General features: G+C 37.2%; 4 protein-coding genes across 7 annotated transcripts; 2 read left to right on the top strand and 2 right to left on the bottom strand.

The window, feature by feature from the left end:
- Positions 1-647: 647 nt before the first annotated feature.
- On the top strand, positions 648-5,512 carry LOC103940095. Of its 2 annotated transcripts, none has more exons than XM_009350175.3 (13): positions 648-1,007; positions 1,152-1,217; positions 1,361-1,411; positions 1,502-1,581; positions 1,839-1,880; positions 2,016-2,110; positions 2,338-2,435; positions 3,158-3,223; positions 3,346-3,396; positions 3,481-3,557; positions 3,962-3,999; positions 4,188-4,282; positions 5,058-5,512. In XM_009350175.3, exons 1-12 carry the CDS (start codon positions 734-736, stop codon positions 4,255-4,257), a joined length of 1,008 nt encoding a protein of 335 aa, XP_009348450.1. In that variant the 5' UTR covers positions 648-733; the 3' UTR covers positions 4,258-4,282; positions 5,058-5,512. The 2 variants fall into 2 exon arrangements, with proteins under 2 accessions (XP_009348450.1, XP_009348448.1); XM_009350173.3 differs by having other exon boundaries at positions 3,958-3,999.
- A 940-nt stretch (positions 5,513-6,452) lies between these two features.
- Positions 6,453-9,987, top strand: LOC103940094 (thioredoxin O, mitochondrial-like). 2 transcript variants are annotated; one of them, XM_048582483.1, is made up of 7 exons: positions 6,453-6,726; positions 6,801-6,905; positions 7,041-7,091; positions 7,186-7,265; positions 7,788-7,832; positions 8,457-8,551; positions 9,566-9,987. In XM_048582483.1, the coding sequence occupies exons 1-7, from the start codon at positions 6,471-6,473 to the stop codon at positions 9,657-9,659; spliced, it is 726 nt and encodes a 241-aa protein (XP_048438440.1). In that variant the 5' UTR covers positions 6,453-6,470; the 3' UTR covers positions 9,660-9,987. The 2 variants fall into 2 exon arrangements, with proteins under 2 accessions (XP_048438440.1, XP_009348446.1); XM_009350171.3 differs by lacking the exon at positions 9,566-9,987 and adding an exon at positions 8,738-9,077.
- A 15-nt stretch (positions 9,988-10,002) lies between these two features.
- Positions 10,003-24,760, bottom strand: LOC103940090 (thioredoxin O1, mitochondrial). Of its 2 annotated transcripts, XM_009350166.2 has the most exons (8): positions 24,744-24,760; positions 20,788-21,067; positions 20,611-20,715; positions 20,434-20,484; positions 19,973-20,052; positions 11,310-11,354; positions 10,470-10,564; positions 10,003-10,301 (listed from the first exon to the last, which is right to left on the bottom strand). In XM_009350166.2, the coding sequence occupies exons 2-8, from the start codon at positions 21,041-21,043 to the stop codon at positions 10,181-10,183; spliced, it is 753 nt and encodes a 250-aa protein (XP_009348441.1). In that variant the 5' UTR covers positions 21,044-21,067; positions 24,744-24,760; the 3' UTR covers positions 10,003-10,180. The 2 variants fall into 2 exon arrangements, with proteins under 2 accessions (XP_009348441.1, XP_009348442.1); XM_009350167.2 differs by lacking the exon at positions 11,310-11,354.
- On the bottom strand, positions 22,996-24,457 carry LOC103940101. Its single transcript, XM_009350183.2, has one exon. The coding sequence runs from the start codon at positions 24,132-24,134 to the stop codon at positions 23,310-23,312; it is 825 nt and encodes a 274-aa protein (XP_009348458.2). The 5' UTR covers positions 24,135-24,457; the 3' UTR covers positions 22,996-23,309.
- Positions 24,761-27,048: the final 2,288 nt, after the last annotated feature.

Here is a 27,048-nt window from a genome sequence, read left to right as displayed (position 1 = left end):
CAAGGCAAGTGTTGTGAGGCCGAAAATGGAGTTAAAGGTGGTGGGAGTGATGGAGGTTGAAGTTTGAGAGCGTTTTATGATAGCAAGGTGATGGAGATTGAAGTTGAGAGTGTTTTGCGCAGTTTACAATGAGGGAGATAGAGAAGTTGGGTATTTTAAATGACAATAGCATAAATTGTAATTTTTATTTAATTAAGGTATTTTAATGTAGCTTAAAATCTCATTAACCTATTTATAATTGAAATAATTTTAATTGATATATTATCAATATCATAACATTTGATTGATTTTATATATAAAATGACCCTATATAAAAATACTTCCCAAATGACGGCCATAGTGTAATTAAAGTACCGTTTGGTACGTGAGACGGAACGGAATAGAGTGAGACAAGACGTTCCGTCTCACGTTTGGTGTGTCTAAAACGGATGGAACGAGCTGTTCCACGAGACGAGTTTTGGGTGAATTTTTGTTGCACCTCACCCCCGGGAACGACTCGTTCCACATCCGTGGAACACAAAATTATAACCTCTCCGTCTCCTTCTTCTTCCTCGTTGTTTCCATCCGAGGACATCTTTGCTCCTGCTTCGTTTCGTTCTGTCTTGTCCCATCCCGTCCAGTCTCTTTCCGTTCAGTCCCGTCAGCATACCAAACGATACCTAAGCGAAGAGAAGACTTTTATTGAGGTAGCAAAACAAAGCGACTCCTAAACAAGCACGTAGCGGACAAGGGAATGAAAATACCGGGGAATTCAGGGTTTCTGGTCCGAGAGTTGCTTGGCTATGGCCGCAGCAAGCACTGTGCAGGTCTTGTTCATCATCATCTTATGCTACTCTCCTCTAATTCGATCCAAAGGCAAGCGTTCAAAACACTAACCCTTAACCTAACGTCAATTCCAACCACACCATCTTCTTCACCGCACACATTTCTTTCCACTTCCATTCACTCCCTAAGCCTTGAGATTTTTCGGCAACAGCGACGTCTCTTCTCGTCCTCCTCATCCTCAGGTAAACCCTCTTTTCGCAGTCAGTGCCATACAAGTCTTCCACACACACACACACACACACACTCTCTCTCTCTCTCTCTCTCTCTCGCTCTCTCTCTCGTGTTACCACTGACTGGATCTGCATCCCTGTTTGTTCATTTTTCAGGCCCCTCAAACGTTATCCTCCTCGATATGTACGATGATTTTTATTTTCAACTTAATACTGTCGATGGTAATAGTTAATTTCTGTTTCCTTTTGAAATTGTTTAGCTTTTTCCACCATAAAATTTTTAGTAATAATAATTTTGTTTAGCTTTGATATATAGATGTCAAGTTAATTGCTTTGTTTGTTTGTTTGGTTTTTGCGATATACAGAGGGATCTTTGTCAGCAGTTTTCTACTTCACTACAAATGACAAGTCCGAGGGTAAGTTTTTATTTTCTTCATCAATCGTCACGTCATTTGCAATAAACTGCTCATTTTTCTACTTATTTTGGGCTGACTCTCCTTGTGCAGCCAACAATTTTGTAATTCCAATCCTCATAGGGCTGGGTGAGCAATTCCCACATGTTAGAATATATAAGATGTTTACAGAGGTTTGTCATTGCAATCTGATGTTTTTTTCTTTTTATTTTTATTATTTAAGAGCAAGTTTTGAATCCCATCTTTTTACGTCACCTTGCTTTATTGTATCGGTGTGGGTTTGGCCACCTGTGAAAGCCTAGCTCCCTTTTATTTTTTTTTCATTCTTCTAATTATATTGGGCATGGAGTTGTTTTCAAGAGAATTAGGGTATCAGTTTCTTGTTATGCCCCAGTATTAGAAGATCTAACATTGTGTCATCTGTCTATAGGAAGGGCAAAGCACATTGGGCCCATTTGATGTCAGCGCTGTGGTAAACCATTTGATCCTTAAATCTCCATGTTAGCTCCACTGATCTACTAGGTTAGGAGTTCCAAACAAGCTATAATTTTCCATGGGGAAAGTGTTAAGCTATTTGTTCTTGCTGAGTGGATATGTTTCATTGCAGCCAATCTTCTTTTTCCTTCGAAAAGGAGTGAAGGTAGCTGAGATTGTCGGAGTTGATATTGCACGGCTGAAAGAGACATTTGGAAAGCTCTACAGGTAAAAATAATTCTAGGTTACTTTACATCATTATGCTTTAATGTATGTATTAATGCAGTTATATGTTGGTGCCTTGGGGGTTGTGGTTAGCTTGAATCAAGTTCTCTCCAGAAGAGATTTTTTATGTCGCTCTTTTATTTCTTTTATTTCTTTATGGTATTTGGTGCATTGTATAACTAAATACCCCGTTATTTGAATAATTTTTTTTCTGTTGTACTAAATGAAAGTCAGGAGGAATCTCAAGATGGTGGGGCTGCTCGAGATATGAAATGTTCATCTGGAAGAAGCAAAAGGGCAGCAACTCGAGCTAGGAAAGATGATAAAGGTAAAGAAGTTGCTGCAGGTACTTCTTCTGTGTTGTGGAAAAAAGTTTGTGCAGCATCGAGTGAGGTGTCTGAAAACACCTTAGGTTTGTTTCCGGATTGATGTTTACCATATGCAATTTGTGCATAATGCACTGCATCGGCGTTAGTGGAGGCTGAGGCCCTGCAAACAAGACCAGCCCTGTGGTCAATATGTTTTGAAAGTTATAAGACAAAATACCACTGTTATGTTGAGTGCTCTTGGTTCCTTTTGATGTAATGAAAAGGCTGATGTTTTTTCAAAGATGCCACTGTTTATGATTTAGTCATTTAGATCCCAGAAGCTTATCCTCCCACCGATAGAACCCAACCCCAAACCAAATTTTCTAAACCTCTTTCTCTGCTCAACAAACTTGAACCTGTCTCCCTATTTCCACCTCCTGTTCACTGCATCTCCAACCTCACTATATCATGACTATTTGAATATATGTTTTAGGATTGACTCTTAAGCTTGAAATCAATAAGTGCTTCTTTTTAATCCATTGTTAGGCTCACCCCTCCTTGAAACCTTGCCTTGGGTGACCAAAAATGCTTTACCTTTTAAAACTTTAATCCCTCTCTCTCTCTCTCTCTCTCTCTCTCTCTCTCTCTCTCTCTCTCTCTCTCTCTCTCTCTCTCTCTCTCTCTCTCTCTGTTGATTTCTTTTGTAGTTCACATTGCCACTTTCACTATTTTGAATTGTCAGATTCTTCAAGGATTGCTCTCATCAAATCAAATGCTCAATTTCATAAGTTACTTCGCAAAGTTAAAGGTAATAATTATTAATTATTTTTATATATAGTGTTCTTTTTTTATAAAGAAAAGTGTTTCTTTCATGAAAACTTACAGTTCAATGTAGTTTTTAATTTTGTTTCTTTTATTCCATTGAGATAGTTGAATCTCTGCCAGCAGTATTTTTCTTCAGTACAGCCTACGATGATTCTTGTAAGTTGGAAACATTTAAATTTTATATTGTTTGTAGTGAACTGCTCCTTTTCAACTTACTCTTGGGGTACTCTTCATGTGCAGGTGCAAGGATAGCTCCAAGCGTTCGAGAGTTGAGCGAACGATTCCCACATGTAACGGTTAATAAGATTGGGCTGAAGGTGTGTCATTTTAATCTTTGTTTCATAAAATGTAAAATCTTTCTTTCTTCTCCTTTTCTTTGGAACCATTTTTTGTTTCATCGTAAACTTTTTGAAATCAAAACCTTGCATCTAATGATTAGAGGTTGAAGAGAGCTGCCCCAAGGCTGGTCACTATAAGTAGAGAAACACTAGTATCTCTCTCAAATTCAGTTGCAATAGAAGTTAACAACATATGATATGCTGTGAAGAAATTAAGTTTATGTTTTAGAGTAAGCATAAGACAAACGTATTTCATTAGCTATGCATTAATTACTTGCTAATTTAGTAATTTTTTTTTCCTGTATTCTAATTATATCTGATAATATTATTACTTGTATGTCTCGAATTAGTAGAGCTAACATTGTGTTTCTTCATATAGGAAGTTGATAGCCCAGTACGCAAGTTCAATGTCCGCTATTTGGTAATTGATTTGATTCCTCATGAATTTTATGTTTGGTTTCTTCAACATAGTTAGGCTAGAATCCTAGGTATAGGTGCTTGAGTGGGACAGCGCTAGCAGTTTCTTCAAGCTGAATGTGTATATTTTACTCTTATTTCATCTGAAAGTCAAAAATTACTTTGCTAACATATGCATTTTTTCCCCTACAGCCAACGTTTATTTTCTTCCAAAATGGGAAGAAGGTATGTGAAATTATTGGTGCTGAAGTCGCACAGCTGAAAGACAGATTTACAAAATACTATAGGTAATTATTTTCTAGGTTACTTTTCATTTTCTTTTTACCTCTTTTGTGATTTCTCATATTTCGGTGCCTATCGGATGGCTCAAGTCAAGTTCTCTTATAAGATGATAATTTGAGGGTGCCTTTACTGCCCGACTTTTAAGTAAATTGACCTAACAAAAATTTTGATCTAGTTAAACTTCCTAATTTGCCCTCAACTTTAAAATCAAAATTATTGGAAAATAAAAAGAGGAATCTGAAACGCTTTAGAGTGCCTCCATCAACCCATCTGCCAGTCCACCAACCCCGCGGTCGACAACACCAAGACCAAACGGAAGTACCCACCGGATCTGGTGGTGGTCTGAGATGATCTTGGTGTGGGAGGAAGGGGGTGGCATTCTTGATTTGTGTTGATTTGCTTGTTGCAGGGAGAGGGAAGGTAGTAGTGTGAGAGAGGAGAGATGAGGATGGGAGAGTAGAGGAGGGTAAAATTGGTGCAGACGGGTTGAGGGAGGCAGTGCTACTGTTCCAGATTTGTCAATGATTAATATCTTTGATTGGGTGGGACTAATTGATTAGTAGTGTGCCAATAGAGACACCCTAGGGAATTTATGTGGATCATTTATGTATTGTTCTTCTCATGGGATGCAATGATACAGATAGTATCTGGGAACATAAGCATCTCGTGTTTTGGAACATTGTGGGGGGAGAGAACAGTATCTGCGATGTATTATTATTGAACATATTTACTAAACCGTGTTATTTGCATTGTCTCACATGGTTTACTTGTTACTGAAAGTCATGATAGCGGTGATTTGGATGATAAAGATAAGAAAGGCAAGGAATTGTTGCGGGCGGGGTAAATGTGGGGGGAGGTGCTGCAAACTAGGTGACGGAGTCATGGCGTTGTTGAGGTGGTTGAGAGCAGGAGTACGGCAAGTGGCAACATCTATTTCCTGGAGTGATGCTAGGCACTTGAGTCTTCACCTCGGTAGACCCTGTTCTAACTTACATGACTTGATTCTAAAATTTGTGCGAAATGCGTAGGACGCATTTACATTATGAGCCTTAAATATTATGTTATTTTACATTATGAAAGTGTACGAGGAGTATTTATCAAATGTAGCTAAATATTAGCCCCTAATTTCAAAAATAGAAGTGATGTCAACTTAATCACCGGCTATTTTTTTTTCGAGGAATGACTATTTAATCTTGTTTGTTGTTTTTTATTTCCCTCCATCTGATGGCTAAAAATAAATAAGGTGTACTCTCCTTTTTTTCGTTTTTCTTTTTTTATCTACCTGATTGATCCTTGTACCTAGTTTCTACTATAAATTATAGTTTTTCTTTTTTGCAACCGACCGATTAAATATTCCGTTTCCCTGATAAATTTTCAGGCTACTTGTCGGTTAACATTTTTGGTAATCGGTGGTCTACTTTTTCAGGTCCACGACCAACTCATTTCGTTTAAAGAAAGATGTTGTAAATGTCAGTTGGAACCCAAAACCTCATGTTGAAAAGCAATTCACACACCTTATCAAAAATTTCTCCGTTATTTTTATTTGATTTATTTAATTTAACAATTCAAAATTAAATGAGTGTGTGAAAACCATTGTGTGCGTATATTGACAGTCGTACATGTAAGGTTAGGATTGGGGGGTAAATATTTTCATGATAAACATCATTTTGTAATTTTTTTTCAAAAACTCAATTGTCTACATTTTAATTTATATTTCATATATTATTTTTAAGGGAACTATTATTAGCATTTCAAAAATCTTATTTTACACTTCTTACCGTATTTATTTTTCTTTCTAATTATAAAAAATTTGGATTAACAAATGAGATTTTTGAAGTGCTAGTAACAATTTCTTATTTTTAAATAAATAGACAATTTACAATCATGAACAGATTTATAGTGAAAAAAAGAAGAAGAAGAAGAGAATGCAGTTAATGATAACAACTATTATTTAGTCCAACAATTATATAATTTTGGGCTACAGGATTTTGTGTTGAACAAATGAATAAAAATACTAATAGACCGCGATATAGAGGTATTTTGATGTATGTAACTTTGAAGACACGTTAAGGATAAACCGTTGAATCGGTAGAACACGAGTGAGTAACTCGTCAAAATGTGTGTATTTAAAAATGAGTTTGTATAACAATCCATATACCCTCCTGTTGGATTTTCCGTTTTCGAACACAAGAAATGGCGAGGAATTTAGGTGTTTTGGTGCGACAGGTGCGAGGCAATGGCGACAAGCCCTGCGCAGGTCTTCTTCTTCATCATCTTAAGCTTCCTTGTCATTCTATCCAAACCCTAATATCCCTAAAAACCCTAACTTTAATTCCAACCGCACCATCTTTACCGCCCACAGCTCCTTCCACTCCCAAACCATTATACGATTCCCCGCACTCCACAAACCTTCAGTTTCTTCAGCACCGAACTCTCACTTCACCCTCAGGTATTTTTCCCACTAACAATTTTGGGTTTTTGAGATTGCATTTTATTTTAATTTTTTTGACATTTTTTTTCCAGGTCCCTCGGACATTCAGATCAAGAAAAAACGAAAAAAACGTCCCTCGAACATTGTTACCGTGAAGACTAGGAACCAGTATTATCCGGCGCTGTGCAAAGTTCGAAGTAATGATTCCTTAATTTCTTTTCAGAATTGTCTTTATTTTTTACAAGACATCTATAATTTCTTGTCGATCTTAATCTGTATTTCGTTCAATTGTGATAAATCATACTTTTTTATTTTTTTATTGGCTGAGATAGGCAAAAAAGCGCCAGTAGTTTTCTTCTTCACTACAGCCTGCTCTGATGCTTGTAAGTTCCAAATTGTGTACTTTTATGAAACAAGTTGTTTTTTCAACAAATGACTCCTTTTCGAGTTACTTCTTGCTGTACTCATCTTGTGCAGGCCCACTCATAACTCCAGTCCTTCAAGACCTGAGTGAGCAATTCCCACATGTAACAATATATAAGTTTGATATTTTCGGGGTGCGGCTCTGTAACCTTGTCTTCTTCTAACCTTTTTGTCTTTACAAGCGTTATTCTGCACTAACACTAATCGGGTTTGGGGGAGGGTTTGAACCCTTTCGTGGGTTGAGATCCTTTCCTTGTAACTCGTTCGTTCCTGTTTTTGTAAACTTTTTGACTCCCTTGGGAACTGGTGTTATGGTTTTAAGATTAATACTTCTTAAACTGAGCTTTCCAGAGGCTGATGGATCATGATCAACAAACCTATATCTTCATTGTAATTTGTTGGATAGGCATCCAGGGTGCTTTTCTGCTTGTCTCTTTTTTCGGTGAATTGATTGCCTGAGCTATTTGTTCTGGGTAATAGATTCTGCACCTGATAAATCAAGTGTATTATTGTAGCCATCCCTTAATTTCTTGCAAACTTGTCATATTTTTCCTTACTCTGATGATTGTTCAATATGCAGCTGCGTATAGAAGTGATGATACTATTTTGTTATTCCTGGAAATTAGTAGTCATAATAGTGATTATTCTATCTATAGGGAAAAATTGCCGAAGCATTGTCTTTGTACGTTGTCCCTGCTTTGGTAAGTGCTTTGATCATGTTATTTTGTTTCCGTGTACATGCCCATGCTTAGCTTCAGTTATCTTATTGCATGTGTTCAATCTTTTTGTTTAGACCGCAATTCAGAAAATTGGATTGTATTGTTTCCAGATCCTAATCAATGGTTTATAAAAGCTGAATAAGTTATACTTAGCACATGATTGTCTTATTTTTTTGGGGAGCGGGAGGAGTGATCAGAATGTTTGTGCTTTGAGGGTCAATTTCAATCTAGTACCCAGAACTTTCACCCTTAAGGCACTTTAGTCCCCATACCTTCAAGTTATTTAGGTTGCACACACGGGCCGCTTATATGTTTCAGTGGAAAATGATTTGATGCCATGTTAGTCTTCCATCCTTCCCTTTCTTCTTTCAGCCACCACCTTCCCGACCCAACCTACTACTCGCTCTCCCTCCCTCTCTCTCTGTCTCTATCCCACCCAAGCATGAGACAGTGTGTGCCATGTCATCATTTAAACTTGGAAAGTGCGGGGATTAACATGCCTTAAGAGGGAAAGTTCATGGTACTAAACTGAAATTAACGTACATTTTATGTCTATGTTTATCTGAAACTAGAAAGTTGTGCACTTATGTGTTCATTTTTCTGCAGCCCACATTTTTTTTCTATAAAGATGGTGGAAGGGAGTCTCGGATTATTGGTGCTGATGTGGCCGGATTGAAAAATACTTTTGAAAAACTCTACAGGTAAAGTCTCTTCTAGGTTACGTAATGTATATGTGCATGCCTTTTGTGTTTTTTTCTCTCTATCTCTTGTTTATGATACGTTTCATAACTATTTGCGTAACCCTGCTTATATATACATATATATATATATATATATATATATATGATGTATTATATTGTCTCAACTGGCTTACTTTCCATTTGAAGTCTGGAGGGATCGCAAGATGGTGATTTGGGTGAGGCCATGTCATCCGAAAATCTTCACATGGGAAAGAGAGAACAACTCCAGAACTTGACTATCAAGTTAGGAAATGTGAAATCGTCACGACAGAGTGATGGTCTTGTTTAGGAAATCGAGAATACTAGGCATGAGGTCTAGCTTTAATATCAGAGCTAATATGGTTTAATTGTGCTTTAGTCAGAGGCTAAATCGTGTTAACTTGGATCCACTTACAGCACTATTTTATTATCTAAACTTGCGTGGTGTTTGGAATTCGAATGATGACTTTTGTATGTATTTATGTATGTTATTTGGGTGATGGCTTAATTACTGGTTTGTCCCTTGAAACGCACTTCAAATCTCACTTAATCTCTTGAAACTCATTTTGTGCTTTTTCTTTCTTTTTATTCAATTATGTTCTTGGTTTGCTGAAATCAAACTATGTGGGTATTTTAAATGGGTTGATTAGCCTTGGGTTGTAACTTGATTCCGAGGTTTTATGGTTTCTTTTCTTTCGGTTGAAAGGTTTTGTACGTTGTTTTATCATACAACTATTGCCAATTGGAAGACTTTGTCAACTTTCCATTTGGTACTTCCAAATGTGTTGGGACTTCCATGCTTAAAATTTTGATTAAAAAATGTGTAATTTGTGCTGGAATGCAAAATTAAACAAAATAAAAAGAAATTGTAAATGCGTTTTAACCGGTGAAACGAGTGACCGATTAGTTTATCGGGTTAGGTTCGGATGACCCGTTAACTTAACATGTCGGGTTGTGAAATATGATCCTAATCCAATAAATCCGACTTGTTTACAGGTCTACCACCAGCCATGGTTTCCAGAGACAGAGGGTCGCCTCTTCCGAAGGGCTCCAAGTTCTCAGTGTACCAGAACTCATCCTTCTCCGCTAACCTCACCGCCAAAAGTCTCCGGCCTTCCAAGCATTCATTCCTCTACATCTTCTCTTCTCTCCTCCGACTCTGCTGTCGCTTTTATTGCCATGTTGTCCAGTACCCAGTCATCATCGTCTTCATAGAAAAATACAAAACCCAATTGCTTAGAATTCTAATCAATTGGGTTGGATGTTTAATAACAGGCTTTGGGCTAATCAGTTGAGAAACTGACGAGGAAGGTGAAACCTGCCGTGATCAAAACCTTCGTAAAGGCCCTCACATGCACAAATTTATAAAATAACACTTGAGAAATAAGAAAACAAATAAAGCAACATATTTTTAGGGACGCTATGTGCCTGGATGAAAAAACGCCTCTAACCCGTGCGGACAGGCTAGTATTTTATTAAGTGGCCGGTCCAACCACAACCCATTCATTAAACTATTTTCATACATAGACATACATACGTGAGGATTTCGAATTCCAAACAGCACACTAGTCCAGATAATAAAACAGTACACTCGATTTCTTCCTAAACAAATCAATCACTTTGCTGTGACGACTTCACAGCAACACCCACTTTGCCACCTTCCGCAACAACTCCTCTGCCCTTCTTCTTACATTTGCTAACCTCCTTGTCAACTTTTTCAGATCCCTCCGGACTTCAAATGTAAAGTAGGCCAAATGAGAGAAATTAAATATAAGAAAATTGGGTCATGCGAATAGCTACAAAACGTATCATAAATAAGAAAAAGAGAAAAAGAAGTAATTGATCAAAATTAAAACACAATCATGCAAATATACATTACGTAACCTAGAAGAGACTTTACCCGTAGAGTTTCTCAAAAGTACTTTTCAATCCGGCCACATCAGCACCAATAATCCGAGATACACATACCCCATTTTGAAAGAAAGAAAATGTTGGCTGCAGAAAAATACACACACAAGCAAAGCAAATGTTTTGCTTCAGACAAGGGGTTAATTTCAGGTTAGTACCATGAACTTTCTCTTTTAAGGCATGTTACTCCCCGTACTTTTAAGGGTGAAAGTTCAAGTTACTAGATTGAATTAACCCTAAACTATATGCACACACAATTTCTGTGCTAGTATAACTTATTCAGCATTTATAAACTATTGATTAGGATATGGAAACAATACATCTCAAGGCCAAACATGTTTAGGTTTCCTATTTGTGTTGGGGTAGGAGAAAAGGAAGGTGCACAGGTTAGGAATCCTATACTTGTAAGGCATGTAACCATCTGTCTATGTACTATAAACAGGCTTGTTGAGGGCTGTTTATTCACACGAACAACAAAGAGAATACAAGAGTAGAGCGCCAAGAGTGATGGAGAGATCTGAAGCAAGGTTTAGGGGTTTAGCACAAGGTTTCAATAAGTTCTTATCATCAAGTTGCTATTCTCATGATATTTGAAAGGGAGATCACACGAGGAGTAGACAAAGTTCGCCCAACCTCGCTAAATTCTTTGACTTTGTGTATGGCATGTTTACTTTATCGTTCATATATTCACATAGCATCGTCTTATAAGTTTGCATAACATTGGAAACTATTGATAAACAAGATCAACTAACGGGGATTAAAATCTACAATTACATCCCTGAAAGCATGGACATGTACATGGAACGAAAAATAGCATGCTCAAAGCACTTACCATAGCACGCCAACCGTACATAATTACTGCAAAGTCAGTCTTCCCCTACAGATTGAATAAATACTGTTATAACTACTCTTTTCCAAGCATAACATAAAATAATATCATCACTTCTATATGCAGCTTCATATTGGACGATGATCAGAGTATGGAAAATATAACTATGTTTGCAAGAAATTAACGGATAGCTATAAGATACACTTAAGCTATCAGGTACAGCACACTTAAGCTATCAGGTACAGCATCTATTACCCAGAACAAATAACTCAGACAAGTAATTCACCCGAAAAAATAACACAAACAAACAGGCCATCCTGCCTATCAAACAAATGAAGGTCTAGGTTTGTTGGTCAGGATTCATGAGTCTTTGCACAGTTCAAGAAGTATTACATGGAATCATAAAGACAAAAGGAATAGGCAAAAGTCTACGGTAAAATTTTTTTTACAGAATAACACTATACCCTGGTTGCACTAAGCACCTCTAAGATGAATGCTTGATTCTTATTAGGATTATAGAAACAGAAAACTTCCTCTGTAAGTTTTCTGACTCTATTGAATTAATAAATCAGTTACACATATGTGAATATATATAGCCTTAGCTGCCTTAGGCTAGTTACAAGAATACCCTCAACTATCTTAACTAATTACAGTAACTAACAGAACTAATTACATTTAGCTTTATCATACTATTTAACAGTAACTACATTGGATGACTTGTCATTTGCCCTATTACACCCCCTCAAGCTAAAGGAGGAATCAGTGAGGATTCCAATTGGAAGCTTGGAACAGAGAAAAGAGAACCTGCTCTTAGACAAAGATTTGGTGTGAAGATCAGCCAATTGGTCTTCACTACAAACATATTGAACTTTGATGAGATTTGCAAGAACCAACTCCCGGATATAGTGATAGTCAATCTCAACATGCTTGGTTCGAGCATGAAAAATAGGATTAGAGGCTAAAGAGATTGCAGAGATATTATCACACCATAGGGTAGGTAGAGTAGGACGAGGGAAATGAAGATCTTTGAGAATTTTGCAAACCCAAGTGAGTTCTGCTGCAGTATGAGCTAAAGAACGATATTCAGCTTCTGTAGAGGAACGAGCAACAGTGCTTTGTTTCTTTGCACTCCAGCTGATGAGATTAGAGCCAAGAAAAACACAATATCCACTGGTGGACCGCCTGTCAAATGTGCAGCCAGCCTAATCAGCATCAGAGTAAGCTGAAACAGCGATGGGACCTTTAGTAAACCATAAACCATGAGAAAGAGAACCTTTAAGAAATCTGAGAACCCTTTTTGCTGCTTGAAGGTGTTGTTCTCTTGGAGCATGCATAAACTGACATATCTGATTAACAGCAAATGCAAGATCCGGTCGAGTCCAAGTGAGATATTGTAATTCACCAACTATGGAACGATATTCAGTGAGATTGGATAAGAGAGGCCCACTGTGGTCCAGCTTCTGAGACCCGAGAGGAGTGCAACAAGGTTTGGCACCTTCCATATTTGTTTTCTTGAGGAGATCAAGTAAGTACTTGGTCTGATGAAGAAAGAGGCCATTGGGAGATCTGTGAACTTCCAATTCCAAGAAATAGTGTAAATGACCAAGATCTTTCACTGGAAACTGAGTGCTAAGTTGCTGGATAAACTGTTGACAGAGTTGAGAATTGGGGCCAGTGACTAGAATATCATCCACATAAACAAGAACAATGACTAACTGAGGTCCATGAAGGACAAACAAAGAAGCATCAGATTGGGATTGGTGAAACCCAAGGGTATGAAGGGCGTGAAACAATTTATCAAACCAAGCTCGAGGAGCTTGTTTACGACCATATAAAGATTTCTTCAGCTTGCAAACAAAATGGGAAGAGTTGGAATCAATAAAACCTGGGGGCTGTTGCATGTAAACATCCTCCTTTAAGTCGCCATGAAGAAAGGCATTGCTAATGTCTAATTGATTCAAGAACCAATTATATTGGACATCAAGTGTAAAAAGAATTCAAATTGTAACGGGTTTAGCAACAGGACTGAAGGTTTCTTGAAAGTCAACTCCTTCTTGCTGATGAAATCCCTTTACCACCAAGCGGGCTTTGTGTTTGTCAAGACTGCCATCAGGATTTTTCTTGACCCGGAAAACCCATTTACAACCAACTACATTCTGAGAAGGATGAGGAGGAACAAGAGACCAAGTTCCTCTGGAGATTAAAGCATTATATTCAGCTTGCATGGCAGCTCTCCAGTGAGCATGCTTTGATGCTTGCAAATAAGTACTAGGAACAAAGTCAAGATCAACAGGAAGTGGATGTTTGGTTGCTGAATAAGCTCGAGACTTGTATATTCCAGCCTTAGATCTTGTAATCATAGGATGTGTATTCTCAAAAATTGGTGGATGACTTGGCTGAATAGGCACAAGAGAAGAATTACTGAGAGAGACAGAACTGGAAGAACTGGGAGAACTGGAAGAATGATCCACTGACTGAGTGCATGAAGGAACTTCAGGTGGAGGTGAGATCTGAGTAGGCTTGGCAAACGGGTCGTGTCTATCGTGTTCGTGTCGTTTTCGTATAACACCTGTTATCTTAACGGGTCGTGTCGTGTCACACCCGTTATCTTAACGGGTCCTTAACAGGTCGTGTCACTTTACCCAGCGGGTAAAGTGACCCGACCCGTTATGACCCATTATGACCCGTTAAGAATTTTTTTTTTTTTTTTTAAATTTGCACATACCACACATTGCCACATAAATATTACTTCAAAACATTAAAACATTTCTCGTTCAAGTACTATATCTACACTCGAAAATAAAAGCCTAATAAAAAAAATAATACATACACTACTAATATATTACAAATATTAAATGTGCAAGGATAAAGAGTTTTCGTTTTTAAGATTGTAAGTCTTTCTCAAAAGTTTACACCTCCATTTACAAAATCTTCAATTTACATCGATCATAATGAAATTGTATTCAATTTACACCTACATCTATATAATTATTATAGTTTTTACTTTTTAGGGATATAAAATTATTAAATTAATGTATATAATTATTAATATTATAGTTGATTCATACTTTTATTAAGTATATAAATTATAACATAAGATTTTGTGATATCCACATCCACTTGTGTAAATATTTTAAATTGAAGATCAAATTCATTCTTTGTATTCATATAGGGTTAAGGAGTGTAGCTGTAAAAATTCATCAAAATCAGAGTTAAAATAACCGTTAAATCTTGATTTTTCGTTTACAACCGTCGAAAAGCTTTGTCCCGTTACTTGATCTTTGAATGTTTTTTTTTTGTGATTTTTTGCTGATGTGATCTCCAAGCATATACAAACAATTTTGACGGTTTGAATCGTTGAAATTAGTTTTGGAGAATTCGTAAAACGATAGATTCACTACACTTAGAGTTTATTTATACTTTCATTAAGTATAACATAAGATTTTGTGGTATCCACTTGTGTAAATATTTTAAATTGAAGATCGAATTCATTCATTGTATTCATATAGGGTCAAGAAGTGTAGTTATAAAAAATCATCAAAATCGGAGTTAAAATAACCGTTAAATCGTGATTTTTCGTTTATAACCGTTGAAAAGCTTTGTCCCGTTACTTGATCTCTAAATGTTTTTTTTTTGTGATTTTTTGTTGATGTGATCTCCAAGCATATACAAACAATTTTGACGGTTTGGATCGTTGAAATTAGTTTTGGAGAATTCTTAAAACGATAGATTGACTAACACTTAGAGTTTATTTATACTTTCATTAAGTATAACATAAGATTTTGCGGTATCCACTTGTGTAAATATTTTAAGATCGAATTCATTCATTGTATTCATATAGGGTCAAGGAGTGTAGTTATAAAAAATCATCAAAATCGGAGTTAAAATAACCGTTAAATCGTGATTTTTCGTTTATAACCGTTGAAAAGCTTTGTCCCGTTACTTGATCTCTGAATGTTTTTTTTTTTTGTGATTTTTTGCTGATGTGATCTCCAAGCATATACAAACAATTTTGACGGTTTGGATCGTTGAAATTAGTTTTGGAGAATTGATAAAACGATAGATTGACTAACACTTAGAGTTTATTTATACTTTCATTAAGTATAACATAAGATTTTGTAGTATTCACTTGTGTAAATATTTTAAATTGAAGATCGAATTCATTCATTGTATTCATATAGGGTCAAGGAGTGTAGTTATAAAAAATCATCAAAATCGGAGTTAAAATAACCGTTAAATCGTGATTTTTCGTTTATAACCGTTGAAAAGCTTTGTCCCGTTACTTGATCTTTGAATGTTTTTTTTTTGTGATTTTTTGCTGATGTGATCTCCAAGCATATACAAACAATTTTCACGGTTTGGATCGTTGAAATTAGTTTTGGAGAATTCGTATGCCATCAATCAAGTTTCGTGTGTGTGTGTGTGTGTGTGTATATATTTATTAAGTAGATTTAAATCTATTTATTTTGTACGTATAAATTATAATTGACTGGTACATGGAATAGTACATACATCACGTGTCACGTGTGTCATTATAAAAATAGTGAGATATGTCATGACAGTTATGTGTGTGATAAAAAGTTAATAACTTAAAAAAAAAAAAAAATTTCTCACCACTTCTATTAATTTTCATTTTTCCCTCTTTTTTTTGTTTCCTTTTCAACTTTTTCTTATCATTTTCATTTTTCCCTCCAACATCTTTCCCTAATTCCCTCACTTTTTTGTTTCATTTTCAACTTTTCTTAACATTTTCATTTTCCCTCCATTTTTTTTTTCAAAAAGGGCGGCAAGTTGGCAATGGCAAGAAATTGATTATTGAAATTTGAATGGAAAGAAATCACATCAAATTTCAATGGATGCAAAATCATGCAATGCATCATGCATATTAAATTATTAATTAATAATTATTATAGTTTTTATAAAATTTAATATATATATATATATAATTATTATAGATAGACTTAATATTTTGGGGGTATAATTATTATAGTATATATAATTATTATAATTATTATAAATTTTATAGTTAATTTAATATAGATATAAATATATATATATTTATTATAATTTTTAGGGGTATAAAATTGTAAAATTAATGTATATAATTATTATAGTATTTTTTTAGGGTTATAAAATTATAAAAATAATATTCTGCTTATCGTGTATCGTGTTACCCACGTGTATACCCGAACCAACCCATTATCTTAACAAGTACTTATCGGGTTACCCCGATAACGACCCGATTCGTTATCGTGTCGACCCAAACACTTGTTAATTTCGTGTCGGGTTATCGGGTCGTGTCAGAAATTGCCAGGCCTAGATCTGAGGAATAGAAGTAGGTGCAGAAGGACATGGTGATTCTGAAGAGGTACTAGTTGTAGGAGAACTTGAGACATATTTGCGGAAGTGAAGATCCAAGGATGGAGAATATGCTGGAGATGAAGTCTCTGAATTGGAACTGTGACTCAGCAGGGACTTGAATGGATAAGAGTGTTCATCAAAAACAACATGTCGAGATATGTAGATCCTATTTGTCACGGGATCAAGACACCTATAGCCTTTATGTTGTAGACTATATCCCAAAAACACACAACTTTTGCTTTTAGCTTCCAGTTTGCTGGGAATGTAAGGCTTAAGTCAGGGATAACATTGACAGCCAAAAACTTTCAGTTTAGAATAATCTGGGTGTTGATTGAAGAGAAGTTCCCAAGGAGACTATGTAAGACCAGAAATAGGAAGCCTATTAATAAGATATATGGCAGTGGAGAAGGCTTCAACCCAAAACACTTGAGGAACATGAAAGGCAACAAGTAATGTTCGAGCTGTCTCAACAAGATGGCGATGCTTTCTCTCTGCACAACCATTTTGTTCAGGAGTATGTGGACAACTAAATTGATGTAATATACCATGTGCACGAAGAAAAGAAGCAAGGGAGTGACTGGTGAATTCACCCTCTGAATCTGAGCGCAGAATCTTGATTTTATTGCCACTGAAGTTTTCTACATAGCTTTTGAAAGTAACAAATGTAGAAAATACATCAGATTTGGACTTTAATGGAAAAAACCAACTATATTTGCTAAAGTCATCAACAAAAAGTAGGTAATACTTGAAACCACTATTAGATGTAACAGAGGTAGGTCCCCATAGATCACAATGCAGAAGTTGGAGACTTTGAGTTGTTGATGAAGAAGCCACTCCAAAAGGAAGCTTGTGGTTCTTAGCAAGTGCACAATCTGAGCAGAAAAAATCAACACTCTTCTTGCCTTGTAGTGCAAGATTATTAGTAGATATAACCCTTCTGAAAATGGAGGAGGAAGGATGTCCAAGGCGTTTGTGCCATAGTGTGACAGGTGCTTTGATGCTAAGAAGAGCTGAGGGAGATTGATGGAGACTGGTGGAACCTTGGAGAGGAAAGAAACCATCCCTAACAGGGCCGTGCAAAAGCATCTTCCCCGAAATGCGATCCTTTACAGTGGATCCATAAGGGTCAAGAGTCAATGAGCAGCTATTATCCTTAAGAAACTGATAAGCAAACAGGAGATTGTGTTTCATGAAAGGAACATGTAAAACATTGCTCAGTTTAAAGGAATTATAGGGAGTGTGCAGAGATGATGAACCAATATGATGAATAGACAATCCTTTACCATCGCCAATGTAGACTTTGTCCTCTTTAGTGTAGGGAGTAGGAGAAGAAATATTGGCTACATCATTGGTGATGTGGGAAGTGGCACCAGAGTCAATTAACCAGGGCTGAGATGGTTTGACTGAATGATGCGCACACATATCAGCAAGTTTGGCTGAAGGGATTCGACCACAGATGTCCAGATTCATACGATCAAAGCAGTCAATTACCTCATGACTTGTAGAACCACAAATCTGACAAGGAACTTTGAAGGTGGAAGAACCTTGAAAATGGCGAGATCCTTGATAATTTTGATTGCCACGATTTGTAGGGAAAGTACCACGAGAATTATGAAAATTGCGACTGTTGCGATTGGAAGAGAAATTACCTCGAGATGGCTTACCACGGTTTGAGTTAAACCGAGAAGCAAAGTGAAGGGGTTGATTTTGAGCAGCAAAAGCAGATGGAGTAGGAAGCAGGGGAGGTTGGAGTGTACAGAAAATGCTTGAAAAGGCTCAGTAGCAGAAGAAGGAATAATAGGCCGGCGACGAGCCATAGATAACTTTTTGGTGAGTAAGAGACCATGGAGCTCATCAAGGGAGGTAGAAGATTCGAATTCATCAGGCAATCCATGAAGTGTAGCAGCAATTAGGTCACGATCGGACATTGAGGCACCAGCAGCTTGAAAGGAATCAGCAATTTCCTTGATTTGTTGCAGATAATCAGAGATGGATTGAGAGCCTTTTTGAATTGATTGGAGCCGCGATCGCAATTGGTGAATATGAGCCTCCGAAACTCCACCAAAGCGCTGTTCAAGCTTTACCCAGAGCTCACGAGAAGAAGAAACACCAACTGTGAATGGAATGATTTCTTCGGAGAGGGTAGAATTAAGCCAAACCAAAAGATTTTGATCCTTTTCATACCAATCCTCAAAGGCAGGGTTCATCGAGCGATCAGGCAAGAAGGGCGAAGGACAGATCTCAGTGCCATCAATGATACCAAGAAGTTTGTATCGGCGGAAAATGGGAGCAAACAGTGCTCGCCATGGTAAATAGTTGGATCGTTTCAGCTTGATCGGCACTATACTGCCAATGTTGTGAATCGTAAGGGAGGTATACGAGTTCAAAGGACTGGGATTAGAGGAAGAATTAGGGTTTTGGACCGAAGGAGAGATGATCGAAGAAGACGATCCAGTTGGTGGCGAGTCAAATTGAGCAGCCATAACTTGAAGAGATCAAGATTCAAGAGAGATCGAAGACAAAAAGGCAAAGAATCAGAGAGAAGCGATCAAGAAACGATCAATTTGTCGAGCGGAAGAGAAGGTCGGTGCTGGGAAGCAGAATGGCGTGATACCATATAGAAACAGAAAACTTCCTCTATAAGTTTTCTGATTGTATTGAATTAATAAATTAGTTACACAGATGTGAATATATATAGCCTTAGCTGCCTTAGGCTAGTTACAAGAATACCCTCAACTATCTTAACTAATTACAGTAACTAACAGAACTAATTACATTTAGCTTTATCATACTATTTAACAGTAACTACATTGGATGACTTGTCATTTGCCCTATTAAGGATCATTAACTGTTAATCGAGATGATCTAATGTAGTTGTATTTATTGGTGGCTAGTCTCGTGCAGGAGGGGAAGGAGGGGGGGTGTTTTGGAAACCATCGCCTCTTCAACGTAACGACTAGCTACAAATTGCAAGATTGGAGAGGTAACATGATATCACCCACCGCATAAAAAGGAAGCAAACCTACAGTGCAGAGCACAAAGAAACAGTCTAAATTTTGTTTGCATGCTTTTAAAATAATAGAACAATGTTTTACTTTCTCCATCACCAACCGTAACATAAAAACCCCGTGAATCAAACAATTTAGTGTACAAGTGTGGTAAGTCATGAATTTATATATATTAACCTTAAAACCCATAACACCACCAAAGGAAGTCAAAACAGTTCACAATAAACGCAGGAATGAGTGGGTTACAAGAAAGGATCGTCGGTACAAGTTAAAGAAGATAAGGTTAGAGAGCCGCACCTGAACAACGTCAAACTTATATGTTATTACATGCGGGAATTGCTCACTCAGATCTTTGAGGATTGGAGATACGATCTTACCTGCACAATACACCAAGCAACAAGTAACTCGAAAAGGAGTCATTTGTTGAAAACATAACTTGTTTCGTAGGGTCTGTTTGGGGTGAGGGATTTTCATATTCCAAGGTATTTAGGCAAAGCAAGAAATGGGTCACAAAATGTTATACATGAGCGATTAGAAATGCACCATATGAGCATTGCAAAGGTATGTAAATTTTTTTTCTAAATGACTCATTCCAAGTAGTCATTTGCGGAACTCTCTCATATGCTTTTGTAATTCTAATGTGGTGCATTTCCAATCCCTCTTATTAAACCTTTTATGATCCATTTCTTCATCACTTTACCTGGAATTTGGAAATCCCTCACTCCAAACATACCCTAAATACACAATTTGGGACTTACAAGCATCAGAGCTGGCTATAGTGAAGAAGAAAACTACTGGTGCTTTGTTGTCTGTCTCAATCAATAAAAAAAAAAAACAAATTATCCAATTGAATGAATACAAATTAAGATCGACAAGAAATAATAGATGTCTTCCCAAAACTAAAACATTCTGAAAAGAAATTAAGTAATTATTACTTGTGATATTGCTGATCGCCCGACCATATCCGGTCATAGTCTTAACGGTGACAATGTTCGAAGGACCTTTTTTTCGTTTTTTCTTGATCTGAATGTCCGAGGGACCTAGAAAAAAAATGCCACAAACATTAATAAAATACAATCTCAAAAACCCAAAATTGGCAGTGGAAAAAATACCTGAGGGTGAAGTGAGGGCTCGGTGCTGAAGAGACTGAAGGTCTGTGGAGTGCAGGAAATCGTATAATGGTTTCCGAGTGGAAGGAGCTGTGGGTGGTGAAGATGGTGCGGTTGGAATTGAAGTTAGGGTTTTTAGGGCTTTTAGGGTTTGGATAGAATGCCAAGGAGGCTTAAGATGATGAAGAAGAAGACCTGCGCAGGGCTTGTCGCCATTGCCTAGCACCTGTCGCACCAAAACCCCTAAATTCCTCGCCATTTTTTCGCAAACGGAAAATCCTAAGATCATCTCCAACAATGCGCTAAATGCCAAATTTTCCCCCAAATTTCCCTCCCAAACCATCTCCAACCCATGCTAAAACATTGGGCTAAATGCCAAATGTTAAAGTTGGGCCAAATTCCCCCCAGATTCCCCCCCCCCCCCGCGCGACTGGACTCCCTGGCCCAAAGGCCAGTCTCGGCCCGCTCACTCGCGTACGCGCCCCACGCGGAGCGCTTGCAGACCGTGCCCGACAGGGTGGGCCCCGCTGTTAGCGGGTTGTCGGCCACCCAGCTGAAGTCCAACGGCTATTTTTGCAATCCAACGGATGTGTTTCAAGGACCGTTGGTTGATCCAACGGTTCAAATTCAAATTTGATTTTTTAAAATATGTTATTTTAAAATACATTGAATCCAACGGCTGAGATCAAATATAATAAAATCTAACGGCCCAAATTTAAATCTAACGGTTAAAATAATTAAAAAAAATTATTTAACTCAAAATTCACCCAAAAATTCTATAAATACTTATGTATTTGTTCAAACATCCACACAAAACTCAAATTTCTCTTACAATTCTTCCAATTTATCTTTCTACCATTTCTTTCCATTTCCAAATTGTTCAACATGGCAAGAGAGCATATTAGAGGTCGTAATTGGACTTGTGAGGAAGATGTTGCTCTATGTTTGGCATGGGTTTCTATTAGCGAAGATGATGCAGTTGGCACTAATAAAAATAAGAAGGTTTTGTGGGATAAAATCATTGCAAAGTTTCAAGAAAACTGCAATGGTAGCAGGCGGGATGGTGGTGGTGTTTATGATCAGTGGAAGACTATCAACAAAGCATGCACTTTATGGAAGGGAAGCTTGGAGAGAGCCGTGGTTGGCATGGCTAGTGGGAGGAGCGCCATAGAAATTGTGAGTTTTGTTCTTGATATTTTATTTGTCATGTACATAATATTATGTTGCAACTAATTATTTTTATGTATTTTTTGCATAGGGTGACAAAGCAATGGAAATTTATAAGACAAGAGTAACACCAAAAAATCAAGTTTTTAAGTTGCAACATACTTGGGACATCCTTAAGGATTGTCCAAGGTGGGGAACCGATGCGGACCAACAATGGGGAAGATTATTTCAATGTGAAGCTGCACAGACAAATGCCGGAGATGAACGTGTTGCTGAAGGTGTTGATGAAATGACCCCATCTCCTTCTTTTGCAAGGCCCCCAGGAAGAGATAAGCAAAAGGAAGCAAAGAGAAAAGGGAAGTCCCAAGATCTGATGAGTGGACACTTTGATACCGGAATGGCAAAATTGAACGAGACTCATAGCGCTCGCCAAAAAGAAGCGGCTCGAATGCGTTTGCAAATGAAGGAAATCTCGGATAGGGAGGAAAATAGGTTTGAAATTGAATTCATGATGAAGGACCTCAGCCAATACACTCCAGAGAGGAAGAAGTTCTTACGTGGTAAGCAAAAGGAAATTATGCGAAAATCTGCCTCAAGGAGTATGTTTCAAGATGATGAATCTTCTCAACCCTATATCCCAACATTTCAACGAAGTTCATCACCAAGTGAAGATAGTGGATATGATTGTTAAGTTTATGTAGTGTATGAATTATGTGCTTTATTAATTAAGTTTATTAATCATGTGCTTTATTAATTAAGTTTATTAATTATGTACTTTATTAATTAAGTTTATTAATTGTGGTTTGTGAATTATAATTTATGTCTTATTAATTATCCAATAATTTATGTCTTATTATTCTCCACTTTGATGTAGAATAGATGCCTTCAATAATTCAACCTCCATTTTATCATTTATCCAACGTACTAGACAAAATACTTTGCACAAAAAGACACTTAAATTTATTACTAGAAAATAACAACATAGTACACTTAAAATTATTACATAAATGCATAACCAACATCATCAACGTTCACCTTCTCGGCACCATACATGCTCAACCAAATCTTTACGGAGTGTGTCATGACATTGAGGAGCTTGAATTCTATTTAAACGTCTCATATACTCACTCAAGGTGACCCTATCATATCGGGTCTCTAACAATGGCCCATCGAGCTTGTAGAATCTCAAACGCTCTCTCCACATCCTTCCTGTAAGACTCTTGCCTCTGCGAATATAATTTCTTCTTTGCACTATCGGGATGAGAAAAACTTTTGACAAAAGTAGACCAACTAGGATAAATACCATTAGTTAGGTAGTAACCTAGCTCATACCTATTACCATTTACCTTGTACCGAAATTATGGTGCCCATCCATTGACAACATTATCGAATAAAGGAGAAGACCAAAGAACGTTGATATCGTTGTTTGATCCAGGAGCACCGAAGAAAGCATGCCAAATCCATGTGTCGTAAGACGCCACAGCCTCGAGCACGATGGTTGGCTTGTCATAACGGCCCTTGAATTGGCCAGCCCAACCAATAGGACAATTCTTCCACTCCCAATGCATACAATCGAGACTTCCTATCATGCCAGGGAAGCCTCTTTTTTCTGCCTTGCGTAGAAGCCTCTTCAAGTCTGCACGATTTGGGTTGCGGAGGTATGTGGCTCCATATATGCCTTCAATTGCCTTACAGAAGCGCTTCAGGTTCTCAATAGCAGTACTTTCTGCAAGGCGGCAATACTCGTCAGTTGAGTCTGCAGAGCATCCATTAGCTAGCATGCGAAAAGCAGATGTGAGTTTCTGATGAGGTGATAGACCTTGTCGGCCTGTGGCATCTACCTTCCATTCAAAGTAGTGGTCATGATTGACAACTGCATTCAAGATGCTTTCAAAAAGCTCTCTCCTCATCCGAAACCGCCTCCGAAAATCATGAGCAGGAAATCTCGGACGCTCTATGAAATAATCTTTCATCATTCGATCATAACACTCTTCTTTATCACGCTGCACATATGAACGCCCCGTGACAGAACCACGATGACTAGATTCGCCATTGTGCTCAGATTGCATAAACGAGTTGAATAGTTCAACTTCAGCATTGAACAATTCTGCATCCTCAATCTCCATCCTTGCTTGGTATTGTGCCATCTGCATTGCCATACTACGCCTTATTCTATCACCCATTGATGAGATATTGAGGATTTTTAGGAAACAAAAACTCTTTGAAAGTTGAAATATGGGTGAATATAAAGGATGATTGAAGGTTGAAAGGTTGTGTGATCAACAAATATTGGACATATGTTTATATAGAGGATGATTTCTGAAAGTTTGGTGGTGAATGGTTGGTTGAAAGTTTGGTGTTTATATAGTTGGTGAAAGTTGAAAGTTTGGTGTTTATATAGTTGGTGAAAGTTGAAAGTGTGGTGTTCAACGGTTGGTGAATTGAAAATTTGGTGTTCGAAGTTTGGTGAATTGAAAGTTAGCCCAGGGTTGAAAGATTGGTAAAAGTTGACGGCTTACTTTATGAGAAATTTAGTGATTTTTCAATATTTATCGGAATTTAAATTTTTTTAGATTAAAATGTTCATAAAATTAATTTACGATAGTCTACATATTTATTTTTTTTAAAAAAATTAATTTAACAAAAAAAATAGCATAAGTTCATTCTTTAATAATCATGGACTAAAATTTTAGGCCAGAACGGTTGGAGCAGAAAAGTTGTTTCTGGGCTAAAAGCTAAATTTTTCAGGCTAAAAAATTTGGCTTTTAGCCCAACCATTGAAGATGGTCTAAAGGAGGGGATGTGGATGTATTTGGGTCATATATCCCGAGAGGTTTTTTTTTTATTTTTTTATTTTTTATATATATATAATCACGTGCTCTAATTCAAGAGAACTGATAAAATCAAAGTTATAAAACGGCTCCGGTTCTGCTGTCTTCCTTTTCGTCTTCTCTCTATTATTTTGACACATGTTTTTTTATAAAATATAAAATAAATCACAACAATGGTCTCTTAACTTTAATAAAATTGGAACGGTTTCTCAACTAAAAATTCATTACCATTAGTCCTTTAACTCATCAAAATGTGTAGTTATGATTATTTCGTCAACGTTGTTAGAATTTTGTCAAAATAAATTATGTTGGAATGATCATTGCTACAATTGGGGCAACTCATTAAAACATGTAACTATAGTCATTTTCATTAACTTCGTCAAAATTTTGTGAAAATGAGTGGTGGAATGACCATTGGTGCAATTGAGTTAAAGTTGAAAGATCATTGCTCCAATTGGGTTAAAGTTGAAAGATCATTGCTCCAATTGGATTAAAGTTAAGAGATTATTTCTCTAGTTGAATTAAAGTTGAGGGACCAATAATAATAAATTTTTAGTTAAAGGATCATAGCTGCACGTTTAATGAGTTGAGAGACCAATGGTAATGAATTTTTAGTTAAGAGATTATTACTCTAATTGAGTTAAAATTAAAAGATCATTGCTACAATTTACTCTAAAATATAACTCTGTTAACTTTTTTGGTAATATTTAAAAGTTAAAAAAATTAAGTAGACAAATACACACGACTGCCGCAAACAACAACAGTTCACACACCGGAGAAGATGGAGAAGTTTATGGTCAGTGATGAAGGCAGCGGCGTACGGCGCCGACGCGATCCATCAAACGCCATTCCAATGCCATCACACTTCAAAAGCAGAGAGCTTGGTTCTCAGCTGGGATTGGTCACTTCAGAAGTGGTGATTTTCCGGCACATAGCGCCGGAACTCCGGTGAGAGTGCCGGCGAGTTTTGTGTTGGGTTTTTGGTTAGTGTAAAATGTTCTAGTCGGCGCGATGGAGAACCGACAAGAACAAGATCAAGGAAGTCTTCAAAATTGCCGTTCCATGCAACTTAGGTTGGCCTAATCTCATTGTCGATTGAAATCCAAGCTTTGTGATTAATTATGTCAATTGGGTTTTGTTTGGTGGCTGAGAAAATGCAGGAAAATGAAAATGAAACACGAATAGTATTCTATTTTAGTTTATTTGAATTTTAAAAGTTAAAAAATCCAAATACACAGGTTTTTGAGCTTATCCAAAATACAAATCCTCACTTTTTTTCCCTGACTGTTCGGTTAGCAATTGATTGAATTGATCCAGTATATGCTCTGGTAACCCAAAACCATCTTCCGCCAGCAGATTATTGCAATTTATTTCTATGTTTTCGCAACGAGCAAGATGAACGATGAAATGTAGGGAAATAAGGGAGAGTAGGACCAAATCGACGAGTGCGACAACTTTCTGATAACGAGTGCCGAGAGTGATGGCATCGGAACGGCGTTTGATAGATCGCCTCGACGCCTAACGCCGCTGCCTTCGTCACTGCACCAGTACTTCAATCGATCTTCACTGCACCAGTACTTCAGTCAATCTTCACGAAAAAAAACTAACTGAAGAAGAACGATCATCAAAGTGAACTTTACCCAAATCTAAGGCATGACCATAGTCACTACATTTGTAACGAGACAATTGTGATATGGCAACATGCATTTGTTCAGCAGCACTTTGCCAAAATGAGATTATATCGTTTCGCGCTGGGATAACTGCCACACTTATTGGGCCCACGTGTTTTTTAGGCTGGACCTAATTGTCTAGCCCAACAAGGAAAAGAAATAGGGATGTGCTATTCACACACCTCTTGATGATTTCTGTCCGTTGATCTTCTTCAATTTATCTGATCCGACGGCCAAAAATTAAAAAGATGTGTGAGAAGTAAAATGAGGTGTGTGCATATCACATGCCAAGAAATAAAGGCAGTAAAACTGAGGGGATTCTGGTAAATTAACAGCTTTGTCCGATCTCTGATAGTTGATTCCAGAAAGCAAAAGCTTCCACTCCCGCTGAAAGACTTGGAAGACCTTGAATCACACTCCTCCCATGGCTTCCCATTCGAAATGCAGACCCTAGAGGTAAATTACCCTCTTCAAATTTACTACTTTTACGCTCTTCTGGTTTTTTTACTTATGTAAACTGTAACGTATTGCATTTTTCCAGCTGCTCTTTGGTTTTCCTCTTTCTAGAGCTGCCCAATTTGCTTTCTTTTGATTGT

Source organism: the organism of the source record quoted next, unplaced genomic scaffold (genome assembly GCF_019419815.1).
Source record: "Pyrus x bretschneideri cultivar Hongxiangsu unplaced genomic scaffold, Pyrus_bretschneideri_v1 Contig1, whole genome shotgun sequence".
Classification (NCBI taxonomy): domain Eukaryota; kingdom Viridiplantae; phylum Streptophyta; class Magnoliopsida; order Rosales; family Rosaceae; genus Pyrus; species Pyrus x bretschneideri.
The sequence above is the reverse complement of the archived record's forward strand: the minus strand, read 5'-3'. Positions and strand labels throughout refer to the sequence as shown.